Raw genomic sequence first — 17,825 nt, 5'->3', positions numbered from 1 at the left:
TGCCGGCAACGGTCTCACGCGATACTGCGTGGGTAATTGGCATCAGAAAAGCAGGCGGCTATCCTAAGCGGACAAGCTGACGGTGTAGTCGCCCTCTGGGAGAGCCATTACGAAGCTTGTGGGTAGAATCACTTCAGTGCAATACGCAGCGTGCGGTGTCTATCTTCTTCTGGGCAGACCTGTACAATCCGATTCCGATTACTCTGTTGAGGACGAAGCTTCACCACCCTTTTCTTTCTCAGGTATGAAGTCCACAGTGTCGACCCTGAAGAACAAGGATACTACTAACAATGCTGTCAACAATCACTCGTCGATGGCAAGCAACCCGCGCACGAATCTCGCCAAAATTATAACCCACCATCTTGTAAAGCTGAAGTCAACACTTTTTCATTCAACCGCTCCTCCCAAGGATATCGTTATCAGACCGCAGGAACATTAACCGCAATTTGGTGAACAAAACAAAGCCACCCAAAGGTGACTAGGGGCGGCTTGCTGGTAACAACGGCACAAACGTGAATGTGCTCGACCGAATCTTCAGCCACGGCGAGGTGGTCGGCAAAACACAGCATCGACGGGGGCTGTGACACAATCTATCTCCTGACCAAAGTGAGAGCTGAGGCTTGGAAACTTCATGATGTCCTTGATCGACACGCCGAAATTCGTTTCAATAGCAGTCAGACCGTTGTTTCCGAAGACAAATGCTGGACCGTGGCAAGCAAGCTGGCAACAATCAAATGTTGAAATACAGCTGGCAGGTAGTCGCTCACAAAAGTCATCATGACGCTGGTAAAACATACAACCTGGTGTGATGTGAAACTTACAGTCCGGATTCGCTTGTTTTTTTTTTTTTTTTTTTTCTTTTTTTTTTTTTTTTTTTTTTTTTTTTTTTCACCTGTTGGATACCGCTCGACCACTATTTCTCATGTTGCACATAATAAAAGCTTGCTTCAGAATGTGCTGAACCAACTCTTCAGGTTCATCCCCAAGATTCACGGCCAAACAGCTCTTAGATCTATAGACCATCTGGTGACGTTCAGGCTTGGTGATGGCTTTGTGGTCCACCAGTAGAGAATCGATGAGGCTGAGACCTCGGGGAGTACACTGTTTCAACATTTTCGCTCTTGGGCAACACAAGATACTGAGCAAGGTGACTGGTACCCCAATGCGTCGGAAGCTTTCATGTTAATACCACATTAGAAACAGAAAGGTCGGTGCTGTTTACTTACTTTCGATGCTTTATGACCTCTCTCAGCAAAGGACCAGCAGACCACGCTTGATGGCTACCACCTCAGACACACGACCGTACTCGTCTTGACAACAGAACAGCCCCCCACACCCACAGGCACACAAAAGGGAACAAAGTAGGAGAGGATCTGAATGTGAGTATGCTGCCAGACGCAGTACAATCAAGAATCACCAGTACTCCGCCTAGAGAAAAGACGTCTGCGCCCCAGTCCAATATGCCGGGACCTCAGTCATTGGAAAGCACGAGCGCCTATGAGCGTGAGGGCATCGACACCGCACAGGCTGATGAACAGTCACCGCTTCTCCAAGAGGCCAGAGGTGCCATCAGCTTCGATACTACATCATCTCCACTCCGACCAAAATCAACTTCACGGCAGCAGCCGAGTCGAAATCGCAGCAGCCCTGGCACTAGCTCCAAGATTTCTACCGTGGATTTTGGCTACCCATCCAAATCAGCATCAGATTCAGCAAGACGCGAGACCATGTCAGAAGAAGAAGACAGGACATTGCCTTCGTCACCACCACTACCACCCACCAAATCCAGCACCGAAACGGGTTCATCATCTAAAGCACCCGTTGTAAGCCCGACAATGACGCCACTTCAAGCAGCAGCCGTCCGGTCCATGACGGCCGCCGAACATGGTATTTTTAAAGCCGACCACAACTTATCCTGGGGCGATCCAGCCGGTCTACCAATGCGCAGGACCAACGATGAGAACCTGGTGATATTCCGACGGGCGATCGGTATCAACAGCGGCCTGGCCGGGGAGTCGGACCCGCGAAGCCTGGAGGAGGGTCGCAGGCGGGCGGTGGGTATGTACGCGGCGACAATGAAGGCGCAGCGAGAAAAACGGATAAAGCATGCCCTTATCGACGTTTTGCTTTATGCCAGTCATCTTGCACAGATATTGATTGGAGCTACGTTGACTGCTCTGTGAGTTTCAGTTTCGCCATCTAGACTACTTCCCCCTCCGTTATGGTATGGTGTGGTTACCAACTACTCGGCGGAGATATGTAATTGACACTTTACCTTGCCATGTAGCGGCCCGTCAGCAGGCAAACATGCTATCCTCATCACCGTCCTAGGCGCAGTCAACACCGTCATCGCCGGTGTGTTGGCGCTCATCAAGGGCCAGGGGTTGCCCGAACGGTTGCGGCACGACCAGGCCGAATTCAGGAAATTGCAAGACTGGATCGAGCAGACCGAGGCGTTGCTGGCCGTGGGTGTGATTGGACGGGACCGTAAAGAAGTCGGGCTGTTGATCCAGGTCGCGTTTGAGAAGTACAATGCTGTCAGGCAGTCGGAGGAGAATAACAGGAACGAGAATTATGTGAGGGTTGGTGCGGCAGATCCGTTGGCGAGTGGTAGTGGAGGTGCATCGGCGCCGGTGGAACAAGTTGGTCATACGGGGAAGTTGTTGAAATTGGATGATGATGAGAGGAATACTGGGCCGTATCAGAGTGTGGATAGTGGCCGCGGGAAAGGTAGTTCACATTCGGGAAACCAATGAGGATTCAACGTTGTGAGAGTGGCCCTCGATGTTTGTTCAAGGTGACTGCGTCGATGTGGCTGCAGATGGGTAATCCAAGAGGGAGGTGTTTTGGCTTGAATTTTGCTATATTGTCGTATCAAATCTTTACAGGCCATTTACGACAAAGATAATGTCCAATCAACTGATGTGAACAAGACTGAGGGAGCTGTGATGTGAAGGATAGGTGAATTCTCGTGCAGACCAGAGCAAGCGTTTGCCTTTCAGGGGCAGGTGGGGGCACATATTGGCTAACTGAGTACTAACAGGATTTGGTGTGATCGATGTGCACACGCGTTAACGCAAGCTAGACATGCTTGGGATGCGGTCTCTCCACTAATCCCAACTCATTCTTCACATCATTTTCCACTTACAAACTCAATTCCGCATACATGACTAAAGACAATAAACCATCACCGTATCTCAACCTGAGCTACACGTAAAGAACATGATTTAGTCATGCACATTTCCCATCAAGCACCAAGTGCCTCCTCCATCTCGGGAAATTTCTCCCGCTTGTGCTTCGCCTTGAGCGCCTCCCGCTCCTCCCACGTATACAGCCCGTCGCCGCTCTTCTCACCCAGATCACCACGCCCAACATACGTCTTCTTTAACCACTCCAGCGGCTTCTCGCCAGACCTTGCAAGTTCCGGCCGTTGCTCGATATAATGCTCCTCAACATTGGCCACCACATCCAGCCCAACCTCATCCATGCGCTCACAGGGTCCCTTCTCGGCATGGAAAAAGTCGCGAAACAATGCGTCAATCTCGGCCGGCTGTCCGACCCCTTCCTGCAGCACCGCCAGCGTCTCGCGCTTGCATGCCGCCCAGATGCGGTTGAAAATGAACCCTTGCGACTGCACGCCGGGCGGCACCACCATGGGCGTCAAGCCCATGTTCTTCATTTCCCGTGTTAGGAACGGGAAAATCCCCTCGTACGTGTGCGAGGAGGACATGACCTCCACCATGACGTTGCGCGGCGGGATGTAGTAGTGCGTGTTGATGAGACGACCGGGGTGTTGCAGGTGCGGCGCCATTTCGGAAGTCATCAGGCTGCTGCTGTTGGACGCGATGATGCAGTTCTCCGGGAGAAGGCGCTCGATCTCGGCGAGGGCAGCGATCTTGAGGGAGAGGTTTTCGGGGAGACATTCGATTACCATCCACGGTCCCTTTTTGCGTGTCGATTTGGGTTCAGTGTCGTGCGCCGCGCTGAAGTCCAACTTCAGACCGTGGCGTTTGCCAGCTGTGGTTGCTTCGCGGAGGTCGCTGGTGAAGTGGACGGGGCCGGGATGGGTCCCGTGTTCGAGACAGTACTTGGCTAGGTTGTCGGTGATGTACTCGGTCGAGGAGCGAAGCGCGTTTTTGGAGATGTCGTACACCGTCACCGGGCGGAGCGCCGAGGCCCATACTAGCGCTACCCGACGGCCGATGTGGCCTGCGCCCATGATCAGGACGGGTTGTTCCCACATGTCTTGGTCGGTGGGTGGGTGCCATTGGGTGATGGATCGCGCGACTCGTTCGGGGGCCTGGGAGGTGAAAAGCTGAGTAGCATGTCGGGGGACTTGCACTGGACTGCTGCGTGTTGCTCGCCCACGTTTTTGGAAAGTCCCGATTGAGAGCTGCTGGCCGGAGAACTGAACACCATATGCGCGAAGAGAGAGAAAGCTGTTCCAACTCTTCTGGAGGTTGGAAGGTCGACACAAGAACGGTCGAGTTACTACTGACAGAAGAGCCATGCTGACTTTTACATTACTTCCAGGTCAATTACTCAAACTTGAACAAGGAGTATGAATATTTCATGTGGATTGGTGTTTGATGTTTATGGATTTGGCACGCAGAAAGAGCGAAACCCCAACAAGACCGCGTTTGCTGTAAACGACTTGGGGCTTTATTGCCTAGACGACCAAGCAAGCATCTGTGCGTCACTTTGGATGGCGGTCACTGCTCAGACCTCGGATTCCTGGCAGCTGATGAACGTCGCATTGCCTCGCTCCTGCGTCTTTCAAATAATCTCGTCACTCTCCTGTAAGGGCGTGCTGAATACTGAGTTCGAACCCCTCAAATTCGCACAAGTCTATATAACAGTAGAGGTAGGTAACGTTTCCCCATGTTGGAACCCATCTAACTGCTATATCTAGACCCGTCAGACGACATCGTTGCCCCCCGCCGGCCTCTTGAATCCTTCCCTTTCTGCTTCGCTTTGTTGCGCACTATCGACACCTCCGACCTCACATGCGGGATCGTGTAATGGGGATCCATCCGCCCCCATTCTTCATAATTCCACAGCCCCGGGGTGATGGCAAGAATAACCTCTTTACCCATTTCATCCCGTTGAAGGTCTCCCAGATCTCCTGTTAAATTGTTACTCACCACATACTCATCCTCAGGGTCTCTAAAGTGCATCTTGTCGGGCACGAAGGCATACCCAAACTTTTGATCCTCAGTCTGTGGATCCGTGTATATGAGCGCCCAATTGCCCGATGACCGCAACATTCTCGAGTTGAGGTCGCTGGCGTGGCCGATGATTTGCACTGCCAGCTCCTGCATCTCCCTCTCTCGCTCAGCCCTCTCTTCGTGGAAATATCTGCCTGTGCGTGGGTGGTGTTCTTGTTCTTTCTCCCTTAGGAAATCGAGGATGCCATGACAAAAGACCTCTTCGAAAGCACGCGCCACACGAGATGGACTTTCTTTCTCATACATTTCTTTCAAGAAAGTCGCCAGTCGAGCCCTTTGCTCGCAGAGCTCTGGCACCGCTTCCCCAAAGTGCAGTCCTGCTGCCACTAAAGGATGGTCACAAACAACAGATCAGCAAATGTTGCGAGTCACTAACAGGTTATCCAACACCAACTCGGACAAAAACTTACAAGAAGTAACCCAAAATTCCACCAGCATCGCCCTCCCATGTCCGAAAGCAAAATACTCGGACCGTTGCCGATCAAACATCAGCTTATGCAACCTCCTCCAGATCAACGCCTCCAGCAACCACTTTCGAAGCGGCCCTTCGTCCGGTTTCCAGTACGCCTTTACATACTTTGTCATTTTTTTGACCTCCTCCCAGACATCAGGTACCCGCTTAGTCCATTCTTCAAGGGTTCGATCCGTGGGAATCATTTTCACCAATTTTTGAACCAAAATCTTGAGATGGGCAAAGTCCCGCTCGAGATCTCCCACGGCGACGGGGTCACCGTACTCAGGCCCGGATGCCCGCGTGAAGATGCCTTGGTTGTACTGCAAGCCGTTTCGCTCGGTGCGGGCTACTCTAGTGTTGTATGCCCCCTGGAGTTGGGAGAGGCGGGACGTGATGTGGTCTTCCTCGATGTCGGGAAGGTCGCGGTAGAGGCGTTCGGAGGGTACGCTTGAGATTGAGTTTGAGGAGGTGTCCGAGGAGGAGTCTGAGGGGTCTTTGTCGGGGTCACCGCCATCAGCGCCTGCTGCCGCTGCTGCTTCGGCTATATCTTCGTTCCCCTCGTTGAGATTTTCATCTACCTCCCCCCGCTCCTCATCTACAGCCTCATCCTCGTTCTCCCTCTCATCCTCTTCTTCCCGATCCTGACTCTGACCCTCACCTGGACGCCGCTCATCAACATCAAACTGCACCTCCCTTTCCTGTACCCTCCCCATTCCATTCCTCACCAAAACTCTAACAGGCGGCGACTTCTTCTTCTTCTTCTTCTGCTGCTGCTGCTTCTCCAACCCCTCTCTAGCCAATCTGCCTGCCTCGTCATCTGCCTCCCGACTACTTCTATTTCCATCTGCTCTCTCTGCCCTTCCTGCTGCGCCCGCCCGCGCCACCTCTGATGACGTTCTTGGTGGCGCTCTCGGCCCCATTGCTACTGACTTTCGAGGAATTTCGAAAGAAAGGCTTCCAGCAAGTTGAAAATTTCGGTGGTTGGGGTTGTTAGCGGTCTTTGCTGCAGCGGGGGATCTGGCTTTTTTTGCTGGTGGTTGGGCTTCATCCTCCTTTTTTGCTTCTTCGTTGCTGTTATTGTCTTCGTCTCCATTCCCTTCCATAACCTCTGCGGATCTCTTTCTGCCTGTTGCTGGATTGTTTGCTGTTTTCGCGTTGGGTACCGCCTCTGCACGCTTCAGACCGGCGCTCTTGATGGGCGCTACTTTCTTGGGGGAAGCAACCTTCTTAGCAGCAGCCTTTTTGGCAGCAGCCTTTTTAGGAGCAGCAGCCTTCTTAGGAGCAGCAGCCTTCTTAGGAGCAGCGACCTTTTTAGCAGCAGCAGCCTTTCCCTTTCCCTTTCCCTTGGGTTTAACAGGCGGTTGCTCGTCATTTCCGCCGTCCTCTTCGTCGTCCGCATCCTTCTCAGCCTCTTTCGCTGCCTTCTTTGCCTGCTGTTCTGCCCTCCTTTGCGCTTCTGCCTCGGCCTTGGCTGCCGCTTCGGCTTCTTTCGCGGCCTTTTTGTCGGCTAGGGCCTTCTGTCTGGCTGCTGCTGCTGCGCGAGGCATCTCGGCGGTGCTTAATTTCTTTCTTTTCTTCTTCTTCTTTTTTCTTTTCCTTGAGTGTCGATTCAGGTGAGGAAGTTCAATGGATTAGACAAGTATTGTGACGAGGGATCGCGAATGTGATTGATGGTTCTTGAAGCTTAACAACAAGTCTCAAAATGCTCTTCCTAGCCGAAGTGGTAGAAGTATAAAGTGACAACGCTGAAACTTCTTGTCTTTCTGGCATGAGAATTGGAACTGACGAAGTCGGAAAAGCTCTCTTGGAACTCATTTCACTTCGCGGTGTTGCGCTTCCTATGGGGGTTATCTACGTTCGCATCGTCCAACAAACAATGGCTCCCTTGATGGCCGTTTGCGGATGTTTTTCCTTGGCGTTGGGTTTCTTCCTGGTGTCCTTTCTTTGTGTCGCTGGTTCATTGTCACCTTTGAGCCATCACGCCGGTGAAAGTGTTCCGGACGCATTCTCTCTCGTTTTTTGACTAAGTGGGAAATTACGGAGCCAGTATAGTCGCAGACCAGCACGTTCTTCTTTGCGCATTTCTTTTTTTTCTCACTATACCATGATCGTCTCACAGAGTAGTGCGGAGATCGCCAATTTGAGCCAGTACCGAATCTGGTGGTGTTTGGCAGTTGTTTGGCACTTTCCTTTGTTTACTTCTGCCCCAAGATAGCTGCAACAATGAATAGGAAAGGACCAGTGCCGTTTTTGATGCAATTCGTTACCGGCGGTCTGGCTGGCAAACAATTGGGGGCTTTCTTTTTGCATAAGGTGCCTTACCTTTGCATCATCATAGCACCGCGGCATAGCTATGAGGCCAGTGGCGGGTATTACCGGCGTGTGTATACTTGCACTTCATGCCTGACCCCTACAATGATCAAGGGCAGGAACATTTTCAGCTGAGCGGAATGTCTCAGTACCCAGTGGCTACTTCTTTCTGACTAGGAGGATGATGGTAAATCTTCAGTATTGCTTCGTTGTCTTGCAAGGCTCTCAACGATGGCACGACGAGATTCGCTGACCCAGGCAATCGATAGTGTTATATCAGATTCTGGGAAGATCTCAACACTTCTGTTTAACACCTGTGCATCACTTCTTCTTACAAACATCAACACCTCATCAATAAATCGAGTGGATATCATGTCTTTTGCTGAGTCATGTACTGGATTGTCTTTCGAAATCCAGCATGAGCGTAATGTCCGCGGATGGTAACATGGGGCGTTTTGTACACCTCTTCCGGCGTATAAATAGTTAGCGCGGTACCGCCACCTTCTCTTCAACGATTAGCCACTATCCAAGTCCCCGCGCTAGCGTTTTATATGCCGGAGACGAAGCTTAGATCTGGAAGAAGATGGGCGGGAAGGCCCCAGAGTTGAAAATGCGAATATGCACGAGTGCTCACTCAGACCAATTACATTCGAAGAATTTCTAGGCAACGACATTTGTACCAAGACTGCTTTATACACGGCAGGTGCCATATGGTGCTACCGTCACATCTCCGACAAGATACATAATAAGTTCACAAATCTGAGTATCAAGAATGCATACAAGGTGGTACTCGGTGTGGTTGGTCATTACTCATGTCCGGATGTTACGTCGATCCGAGGTAGAAAGTAAACATACAAAAGGGGCAAGTTTTCGTCCTCTTGGCCTCCATCGACGGCATTGAGTGACAAGCTCCCTTCATCGCTTCTAATCATTGCCCAAGATGTATCCCCCAGCCCTCACCCTCCTCTTAACTCCAGGACTAGTCGCTGCAGCGATCCAACCCCAAGCCTATGCCTCCTCAGCAGATGGCAGATACAAACTCTCCTCCTACAGCGCTCCAGTCCGGGGCACCGGCACTCCGGGATCCAACTCAACATGGAAGCTCACCATAGACGACACTCCCTCTGGTCGGAAGCAAACCATCAAAGGCTTCGGCGCCGCCGTCACCGACTCCACCGTGTCCGTCTTCAACGCCCTCCCCTCCGCCCAACGCACCGCCCTGCTCAACACCCTCATGACCACCGCCGGCGCCAATTTCGCCATGATGCGACACACCATTGCCTCCTCCGACCTCTCTGCCAACCCAGCCTATTCGTACGATGACTCCAACGGCCAAACCGATCTATCCCTTTCCAACTTCAACCTCGGCGGCCGCGGCAACGCCATGGCCTCGCTACTCGCCGAGATGAGACGTCTCCAACCCGGCCTCACCATCCTCGGCTCTCCCTGGAGTCCACCAGGTTGGATGAAGCTCAACCGCGCGATTCAAGGCACCACGGTAAACAACAACCTCGACCACGCCTACGCCTCCCAGTTCGCCCAGTACTTCGTCAAATACCTCCAAGCATACCAAGCCAAGGGCGCCACAATCGACGCCATCACCATCCAAAACGAACCGCTCAACTCGCGCGCGCAGATGCCGACCATGTACATCTACGCGGACGAGGCCGGTGATCTCATTCAGAACAACATCGGTCCAGCTCTGCGCAACGCCGGGCTGGATACCAAAATCTGGGCATACGACCACAACACCGACCAACCCTCCTACCCGTCCACTGTCCTTTCTCGGGCGGGCGGGTACGTTCCCGCGGTGGCATGGCATTGCTACGCCAGCTCGCTGGACTGGTCTGTCTTGACCACCTTTCACAACGCCCACCCGGGCGTGGAGCAGTACATGACTGAGTGCTGGACGTCAGCAAAGCAGCCGACGCCGTGGAACTGGGCTGCAAGCTTCACCATGGGACCGCTGCAGAACTGGGCGAGCGGGGTGACGGCGTGGGTCCTGGGGACGGATACCAATGATGGGCCGCACTTGACGGGCAGTGATGCGTGTGATAAGTGCACGGGGCTGGTGACGGTAGATGCGGCGGCGGGGACGTATAATTTAAGGGGAGATTATTACATGATGGCGCAGTTTTCGAAGTTTATGAAGAAGGGCGCCGTGGTGATGAGTGGAACGGGAAGTTGGACGTATGGGGATGGGAGCGGACTGGAGAGCGTGGCGGCGACGAATGCGGATGATGGGAGTAGGGTGGTGGTGATTGAGAATAAGTTTGGGAACGAGATTTATGTGACGGTTGAGGCGAAGAGTGGGGAGGTTTGGAGCGGGTTAGTTTATAGAAACTCGGTGGTGACTTGGGTTTTGCCGGCTGCAGGGGCGTAAATACTGGAAAGTGTTTAGATGTTCGGATTTATTTAATTAATTGTCTTTTCTGAAAAGAAACACGCAGTTTGGTCATCAGAGATTCCATTCTGTTTTTTATGTGCTTGAAGGCCAGTTTGGTTCAATGTTCTAGTATACATTTGACTTTATGAGCTCCATGTGCTCATAACCTGGCGGAAAGAATCTTTGTGGTACCAAGCTGGGCGCAATGGGCGGTAGATGATGACATGAGACATCCCCCGTTGTTCAGAAAGATTGAAGCAACATGAAGCAATTTTGTAGAGCAAATAATGTGTGATAGATCATCAACGGGTGTTGTAGTCAACTTTCACGCTCTTGGAGCCTTCCTTTTTCCTACCACGATAGATCGCAAAGCCCATTGACTCTCCCGAGCATGTCATTTCGCAACGGTAGATCAGTTCACTGTAGACTCCCCCGACCCTGTTCTTGAGCTTCGGCAACGTGGAAGGGTCGATGACTGTCTCCCATTTGATGGAGCACAGCTGTTTGATAACATCCGGGTCCCATCTGGTCGGAGGGGGGAAGATGTTCGTTTCGAATATCTCCTCGTCCTCGGGAGTCTTCGGGGGTCCATTGCGATCAAAGTTCTGCTTTATGACAATACTAGTTGGCTCTTGAGCCGTAATGTCATCTCCCTGTTCATAGTAAGCTGTTTGTCACTACAGTGATTGTAGAGTCCTGTGTGGATGGTACCTACCTCTTCAACAAGCCATGCCATCTGGCTGCGTGCATAATCTTTCTGCTCAATTTCGCACCAATACTTGTCCTCAGGATTGTGACGCTGAGTATCCCAAGGCTCGTTCCAGCAAATGCCATAGCTCGCTCGTGCAACTCTGGTCTGAACTTGAACAGAAAGCTTCCCAACTCCAGATTGGGTCGCGGCATGGATAACCGCTCCGCGGCAGATGGCCGTCCAACTTTGAGTAGATTCCGTCAGCGTCTCTGTACCAAGTTTAGAGGTAAGAATGAAGCGAAGAGCTCTTACGGTTTTGCCCCCTTGGCCTGGAGGACTTCAACCTCCGCGCCGAATCTCTCGTTTACCCTATCGTATAGATAGTTGCAACGACCAAAGCCACCGACCAGAATGACGTACTGTGTTATCCAAATCGTCAGCAAAGGCAATAACGGAGATTGGGAATCTGATAGTCCTCGTCTCACTTTTGGGTTAACCCCCTCCTTCTCTTTGACGGCATTGATTTGTCCATCAATGAGACTGTTGATCCTTTCAACGACGGGATCAAACGCCTTTTTAATGTCTCCCGGGGTGATTGTTATGGTCGGGAGAGACGTGATTGCTCCTATAACGCGACGCTCTTTTGCCAACAAGCATTCCATGGGGATGCGAATGTTGTAAGATCTGTCGGAGCCCATCTTGAAGTTCCGCTTGATGCCAGTCTCCCATTGAGTGCGGATCATGTCGCGCCGATTTGACTCGTCCATCATCTCCCATCTCTTGCCGAACTTTCTCTTGAGCACCTCCTTGAAGGCATCATCCACAAAAATGGCGCCACATAATCCACCTGTCGTCACATCAGTATCTGGGTATTCCTGTGTGATATGCAATGAAGGGCTGTTGATGCTTACCGCTTCCTTTCACACACTCCTTGACGATCATGGGTTTGGCTTGAATCAATTTGTACGATATCAGATCCACGGTTCCACCGCCGCAATCCACCACGACGAATGTGTCTTCATCCTGCTCAAACATTGAAATTAGCATTCTTGGATGTCCTCTGGTAATCTGATTGGGGGCTACCTAGAAGATCGTTGACGGGCACTCCTAAGGAGAAGTTGACCTACCTTCACGTCAAAACGCCCTTCCATGTCCGCAAGAGTGGCTATGGCAGCCGCCTCAGGCTCAGAGATGAAAGTGAGTTGGGTCTCAACCCCCATCCTTCTGTCCAGCATACCAGCCTGCTCGGCCGCAAGTCTCATTTTCTCGCGTGCGTAGCTCGGCCAAATGGCCGGAAGCGTGATTACGATATGAAACTGAGCATAGTTGACCATGCCTCTGCTGATTGATTTGGTGATACAATCGATTGAGTGTTCCCAAAGATGGCGCAGAAACGTCGTGACCGCTTCTTCTGCCGTCTTGTTGTGCTTATGGAGGTATTTACGAGCCTCCTTGATCTTGTCTGAAGTTCTGACTTCTTCCGGGATATCCTCATCGTTGAGGAGTAGAAGCTTAACCCATTTAAGCTGTTCCTTTTCAGGCTCAATAGAATAACCCCAGGTCACTTTATTCTCAGTACCGTAGGAAATAGCGGTGGGTGCCTTGCACTCATCAGTGTTGTCACTCAAGGCGTCGTCCCAGCCGGTTATGATCTCGATTTTGTCGACTTGGTTGGACCAGGTGAAAGCGACACCGGAGAATGTTGTTCCAAAATCAATCCCAATGATGACAGTTCCTTGAGAACTGGCCGGTTTGCGGGGAGATCTCCGTGGGGTTGAAGGCATCTTGATCGCAGCGAGCTTGAAGCTAGTGAATCTGTATGGAATCTGTGTAGAATCTGTCGAACCGTGATAATCTTGTACCTGGAATAAGCAGAGGTAATTATTAGTGATGTTCTGCGTTTGTTAATTTTATGGTAACTGCTCAAGATCTGTGTTTGGACATGATGATTGGACATAGAAACACTCATGAGTTGGGGTGCCAGATGGTAGCGGACCTGTGATGTAGAAATGAGAAAATGAGAGCGGGGTGATAACAAAGTTATTCAGGATTACAAGAGCTTCAACAGTCCAGCAGCTTACCCGGTGATCTGGGAGAGAGATGGCAGCTTCGTGACAAAGTAAGGGAAGACCAGCAGAGTGTTGTCAGCCTTTGCTACTTGCAGGGAGATGTATGGTGAGAGAGAACGATTCGTGAGATGTATGGTGTCAGAAGAAGTCGTGATAGTCTGACGGAAGTTAGATGTCCCGTTTATGAGGGATGTGTTATCGGGGAGAAACTGATGGAAACTTTCAGTCTAGTATTGTCATCGGGGAGGGAGTGCGTGTGGGGTACTCCCCGAATTTATGGGTTGGAAGGAAGGCCTCAGGAAAAACAAACAGAAGTAAGATGGAGGTAGTGGTCCCCTCTATTCGCCGAGAAAGGTGGGATGACGAATGATATGGCTTTTTCAGATTGACCTAAGCTTCATGATTTCTGTTCAGGTCGCCATAAAGTTACTCGCTGCCCGTTTGATAAGGAAGAAGAGATGAAATACCGTCCTTGTAATCAAGCATGTACCAAGGCTGTCTCTCAGAGGTGGAGGTAACTTCATCTTGCTTGTGACTACCAGGTACTTCTGGATGTACTCGGTTTTCTATTCCTGCACGCGGGCGGTACTTATGGGCAGTACCGCGAACGAGTGCTTGCAGAAGTATACAAATCCCATACGAGATTTGGGTAAGTAAGGTAGGTACGTACCTATAGGTAGGTACTTATGTGTCGAGGGACCTCTTCGAAGGAGGGAATACTCTGAGTCAAACGATGAGAAGATCAGACCGCAATCAGTCAAATATCAACTTCTTCGATTGGATGGGGGAGGCTGGTACTTCTGATCTTAGTTCTACTGCTCTTGAAATCTGTCAATAAATCTGATATTCAACGGCTGGCCTTTGGTCCTCCTTCGACAATACTAGATCACTAGAAGTACCCGGCTGTCTCGCAAGGGGTTCACTTACTTATCAGCCTAGTCTACGATACGTCGCCGTATCTGGTAAGTTTGCTCCGTCAATACTCACTCATACACGATACTGATTGAGTTTGGTTTGGATCACCTTTCTCTCCTCGCCTCACCATATTGCTTTACACGTTGTGCTTGAAGGGTATCAACATTTACTTACTATTGTGCTAGTTACGCACTTTCTGCAACATATTCCGGAACTTTGTTCTCAACGAATTCTTCCCTTGTCATCACAAGCGCTGCTGGATGAACGCGCTCTTCCACTGAGAAGAAGTTGCTTCGGCGGGGGTTTTCGAAGGGCGTCCCTAAGGCATCAGTAGTCGGACTTTTCCGCCACTGCGTATCCAAGTAATCACAAGAAAGCTCACAAGGTTATCAAAGTCCAAGATCTCCGAACACACGCTTCATCACGCGCTGTGGCCCAGCGAGCATTTCTCGAGCTCTAACCCACCAAGTCTACCTAAGCACTCGTCACCTACGGACCACATATCGATCATGGATCTCAACCACGGTCTATCACCCGCTCAAAACCCCGCCAACTCAGCTGGTGAAATGACCGACGATCAAAAAAGTGACATAAATGCAGCTTCTCATCATGCAAGACTGCATCGGCCAACCGGAGAACAAGCTAGCCGTGTCGCTCAAAACATTGACAAGGGAAATTCCGGGCCAGTTGAAACCGACTCCGCCATTCCCAGCATCGAACTGCGTCAACAGATGAAGATCAAGCAAGAAGGCCATGGTCAATTCTTCTCGAATCCCATGAAGCACTCTCAGGAGTCCGAAGAGAATCCCAATGGAATTCTGAATCACTTTCACAGTCATAGCAATGGAGAGCTTTACAGAAAAGAGTATGCCACCAGGTCTAAGACGAGCAAACGCAAGAGGGATGATACGGAGGAGCAGAGAGGATCCATTGCCCCAAGCTTGCCAGTGTCTATTGTCCGACTCTCACCGGCAATGGCAATGCAAAAAAGGGAAGAAGGGCCAGAGAAGGCGTGCCTCAATACACAAGAGAGTGCGAATACAGCTCGCATCCGAAACCTGGAAGCCGAGAACAACCGCCTCAAATCCGAGATAGACGAGCTTGAGAGAGAGCTAGAAAACACACGGACGGAGCTTCTTGAGGAACTTTCCGAGCTGCGATCCAAGAACTACGTTAACCCCACCAAGGACGCCGATTCAGAGATTGGAAAAGACTGGGAACATTTGGACTTCTTGATTCAACAGTTTGTTAGCAATCACTTTCCCACTATGCTTCTCTGGGAAGACATTCAGCGAGCCGGCACCGTCGAGCAGTACTGGCCCCTTAGCGAAGTATGTGCAGAGCTAGAATCAGTCCTCCAAAGCGGATACATATACCCATACCTTGTGGAAAGCATGGTGTGGCGTTTTGTCAAGAGAGAAGTTTTTGACCCTAAGTCAAAGCTGTGGGCAGGAGAGATTGGTGAGAAATTCGATGATATCTGCGGCAAAATCACAGGTAAGCGGATCCGCCCGAAATATACCACCTGCCATTCAGCTTCGGTCAAAATACTGACAGAAACTTGATAGGATGCGTCGAGGAATTCCCAGTCGACGAGAAGACAAGTTTCAACACAGCTTTTCATGAATGGAGATCACGATCTGTGAGCTTCCTTGTCGACCTGGGTTTGGACAGGAAGTCAGGAGATGATACAACTGCCAGGAAAATGATGGAAGAGTTACGGCAGTTCATCTCACCAAAGCCATCGTTGCCTCGGTTTTCCAAAAGAAGTTTGAGAGACGCTGCCGAGATCATCAGAAAAGCTGTTGACATCAACATTCAGCTCAGAAAGTCAAAAGCTTACCTCTCTCTCATCTTCCCTGGTGCCGTACGATCGATTCAATCTCGGTTCTTTGGGTTTTCTTTTGATGCAAGGATCATGGATAAGATTTCCCTTGGGCTGAGCAGCGATCAACTGGACCAAACAAGCCCTCCCATCGTTGATATGGCGATATCACCATGCTTGATAAAGCGCGGCAATGCTGATGGCACAAACTACGAATCCACGAAAGTATTGGCCAAAATGCGAGTTGTTTGCGACCTAGATGCCTTCTTCAACGGTTTCAATGATGAGGAAGACGACGAGGAAGTTGACAATGACAACCAGTCTGCCATGTCAGGTCACGCGACAGTTACATCTCAGCACCCCAAAAACAACGAAGGGGATGCAGACGCTTCAGTGCACATGGCTCCGGAATATTCACCGTGCATGGATAGTCCAATTCCTCATAATGGAGAGCATGGGAACAAAGAGAAGACAGAGGAGTCTACCATCATTGTGGCCGCACATGCTTCCGCCAAACCTGAGCTTGAAGAGCAGGAAGGTGGCGCGTGTGATGTCGCAGAGTCGAAGCGCGATTCGCCGGAAACATCTCCATTGACCGTGAAGGGGGAGGTCGTCAGTGCGGAGATGGTCTATCCTCATGCAGAGAATGCTGAAGGAAGCTCGGAAGCAATGGATCTTGACGGAGGTGCCGATCTTGCCTATCAACCACCGGCCCCGAAGGTTGACCACGACGGAGACCTGCAAATGGAATCAGTCTAGGTCAGGCTCCGCACAGAACAGAACACATCTGACGCCATTTCTGCTTACCGGCCTCAAGATGATACCTACTTATCATCTGGTCAAACGCCTTGTTTTCTCGATTTGCTAGAGCTAAGAGAAAGGAAAAAGAAAAAAAAAAGAGAAAAAAAAAAAGGAGAGAGAGAGGGGGGGAGAGAGAGGAAGAGAGAGAGAGAACGGGAAAACAGTCCAGGGTTCGTGCAGACGACTGCCTGCACCTTGAATGGAGGGATTAAAAGGGACGTTTAGCATTGAGGACCGAAGCGAGGAGTGACTGGAGGAAGGAACGAAGCAGTTCCACCTTGAACGAGATTTCGATCTCTAGTAGGTAGCTACCTCTAGATAAGACTTGCCGAAGAAATTCGGGTCATCATGGAGAGAACGGATAGTACAGCTCGAGAATTAGTGGATTAGAGGACAAACCAAGGTACCAGTTCTTAGGGCTACCTTATGGTAACCACACATGACGCATGCAATCTTGTGCCGATTTGTTTGTCAGCTTGATACCTTCTCCTGGTACGATGGATGTGATCGCTGCCGAATGGTCCCAAGCATTTTAGGGATCAAAAAAAAGGTACGGACGAGATTCGACCTGGTGTATTCGCTTAGGGAAATTAACCCAAGGTCTCGAGCGAACAAATAGACCAGTATTGGACCGCATATTCCACGACCATCAGTGACCTGTTGTCTTGGAGAGTGTGGTTCTTTGGGTCTTCAGTTTAGGCAATACGAACTTGGGAATGGACCATGACGACCCTGACCGGTGGACTTGACTCGGTCTGTCAGCTCCCTGACCTCACTCTTTAGCTTCATTGCCTCTTTTGCTTTATTGTCACAAATCGCACGATACTGTTTCAGCAGGTCTGGATAACGAGTGTCGTGTTATTGGTACATTTCGTCAAGGTGCAGGAACATGCAAGGCCTTGGTAAAATAAAAGACACGGTTGCCCTTTATTCTCCCAACACATAAGCATATTTTCCCCGTCATCTTGCTTTTTCAATCTCTAACATCAACTTATCAGCTCTGCCAATGCTTTCTTTTCCCTTTCAAGCACGCCGGTGCGTCGCTCAGATTAAGCTGGCCCATACCCTTCTTTACATCTACGCCAACTGTAAAACATTAACTGATATTGCTACCACTGATGCAGTCAAATCAATCGATCAAAACTA

The 17,825-nt window shown here is 50.6% G+C and overlaps 6 protein-coding genes across 6 annotated transcripts; 3 read left to right on the top strand and 3 right to left on the bottom strand.

Annotated features, from left to right (window-relative positions):
• Positions 1–1,460: 1,460 nt before the first annotated feature.
• Positions 1,461–2,816, top strand: NCU04392 (hypothetical protein; the record flags this gene model as incomplete). Its single annotated transcript, XM_952376.2, has 2 exons — positions 1,461–2,179; positions 2,288–2,816. The coding sequence occupies 2 exons, from the start codon at positions 1,461–1,463 to the stop codon at positions 2,754–2,756; spliced, it is 1,188 nt and encodes a 395-aa protein (XP_957469.1). The 3' UTR covers positions 2,757–2,816.
• A 431-nt stretch (positions 2,817–3,247) lies between these two features.
• On the bottom strand, positions 3,248–4,219 carry NCU04393 (3-hydroxyacyl-CoA dehydrogenase; the record flags this gene model as incomplete). The annotated part of the gene is made up of 1 exon (XM_952377.2): positions 3,248–4,219. One exon carries the CDS (start codon positions 4,217–4,219, stop codon positions 3,248–3,250), a length of 972 nt encoding a protein of 323 aa, XP_957470.2.
• A 676-nt stretch (positions 4,220–4,895) lies between these two features.
• On the bottom strand, positions 4,896–7,229 carry NCU04394 (hypothetical protein; the record flags this gene model as incomplete). Its single annotated transcript, XM_952378.2, has 3 exons — positions 4,896–4,902; positions 5,152–5,554; positions 5,639–7,229. 3 exons carry the CDS (start codon positions 7,227–7,229, stop codon positions 4,896–4,898), a joined length of 2,001 nt encoding a protein of 666 aa, XP_957471.2.
• A 1,532-nt stretch (positions 7,230–8,761) lies between these two features.
• On the top strand, positions 8,762–10,478 carry neg-1 (glycosyl hydrolase family 30-1). The gene has a single exon (XM_952379.2). The coding sequence runs from the start codon at positions 8,933–8,935 to the stop codon at positions 10,373–10,375; it is 1,443 nt and encodes a 480-aa protein (XP_957472.1). The 5' UTR covers positions 8,762–8,932; the 3' UTR covers positions 10,376–10,478.
• A 202-nt stretch (positions 10,479–10,680) lies between these two features.
• On the bottom strand, positions 10,681–12,853 carry NCU04396 (hypothetical protein; the record flags this gene model as incomplete). Its single annotated transcript, XM_952380.1, has 6 exons — positions 10,681–11,031; positions 11,094–11,313; positions 11,382–11,488; positions 11,555–11,916; positions 11,981–12,092; positions 12,197–12,853. 6 exons carry the CDS (start codon positions 12,851–12,853, stop codon positions 10,681–10,683), a joined length of 1,809 nt encoding a protein of 602 aa, XP_957473.1.
• A 1,709-nt stretch (positions 12,854–14,562) lies between these two features.
• Positions 14,563–16,637, top strand: NCU04397 (hypothetical protein; the record flags this gene model as incomplete). The annotated part of the gene is made up of 2 exons (XM_952381.1): positions 14,563–15,550; positions 15,622–16,637. The coding sequence occupies 2 exons, from the start codon at positions 14,563–14,565 to the stop codon at positions 16,635–16,637; spliced, it is 2,004 nt and encodes a 667-aa protein (XP_957474.1).
• Positions 16,638–17,825: the final 1,188 nt, after the last annotated feature.

Source organism: Neurospora crassa, linkage group IV (assembly GCF_000182925.2).
Source record: "Neurospora crassa OR74A linkage group IV, whole genome shotgun sequence".
In the NCBI taxonomy this organism is placed as follows: domain Eukaryota; kingdom Fungi; phylum Ascomycota; class Sordariomycetes; order Sordariales; family Sordariaceae; genus Neurospora; species Neurospora crassa.
The sequence above is the reverse complement of the archived record's forward strand: the minus strand, read 5'-3'. Positions and strand labels throughout refer to the sequence as shown.

Excerpts from the sequence above, each read along its gene's own strand:
- neg-1 (XM_952379.2), top strand. The coding sequence starts at position 8,933 with ATGTATCCCCCAGCCCTCACCCTCCTCTTAACTCCAGGACTAGTCGCT.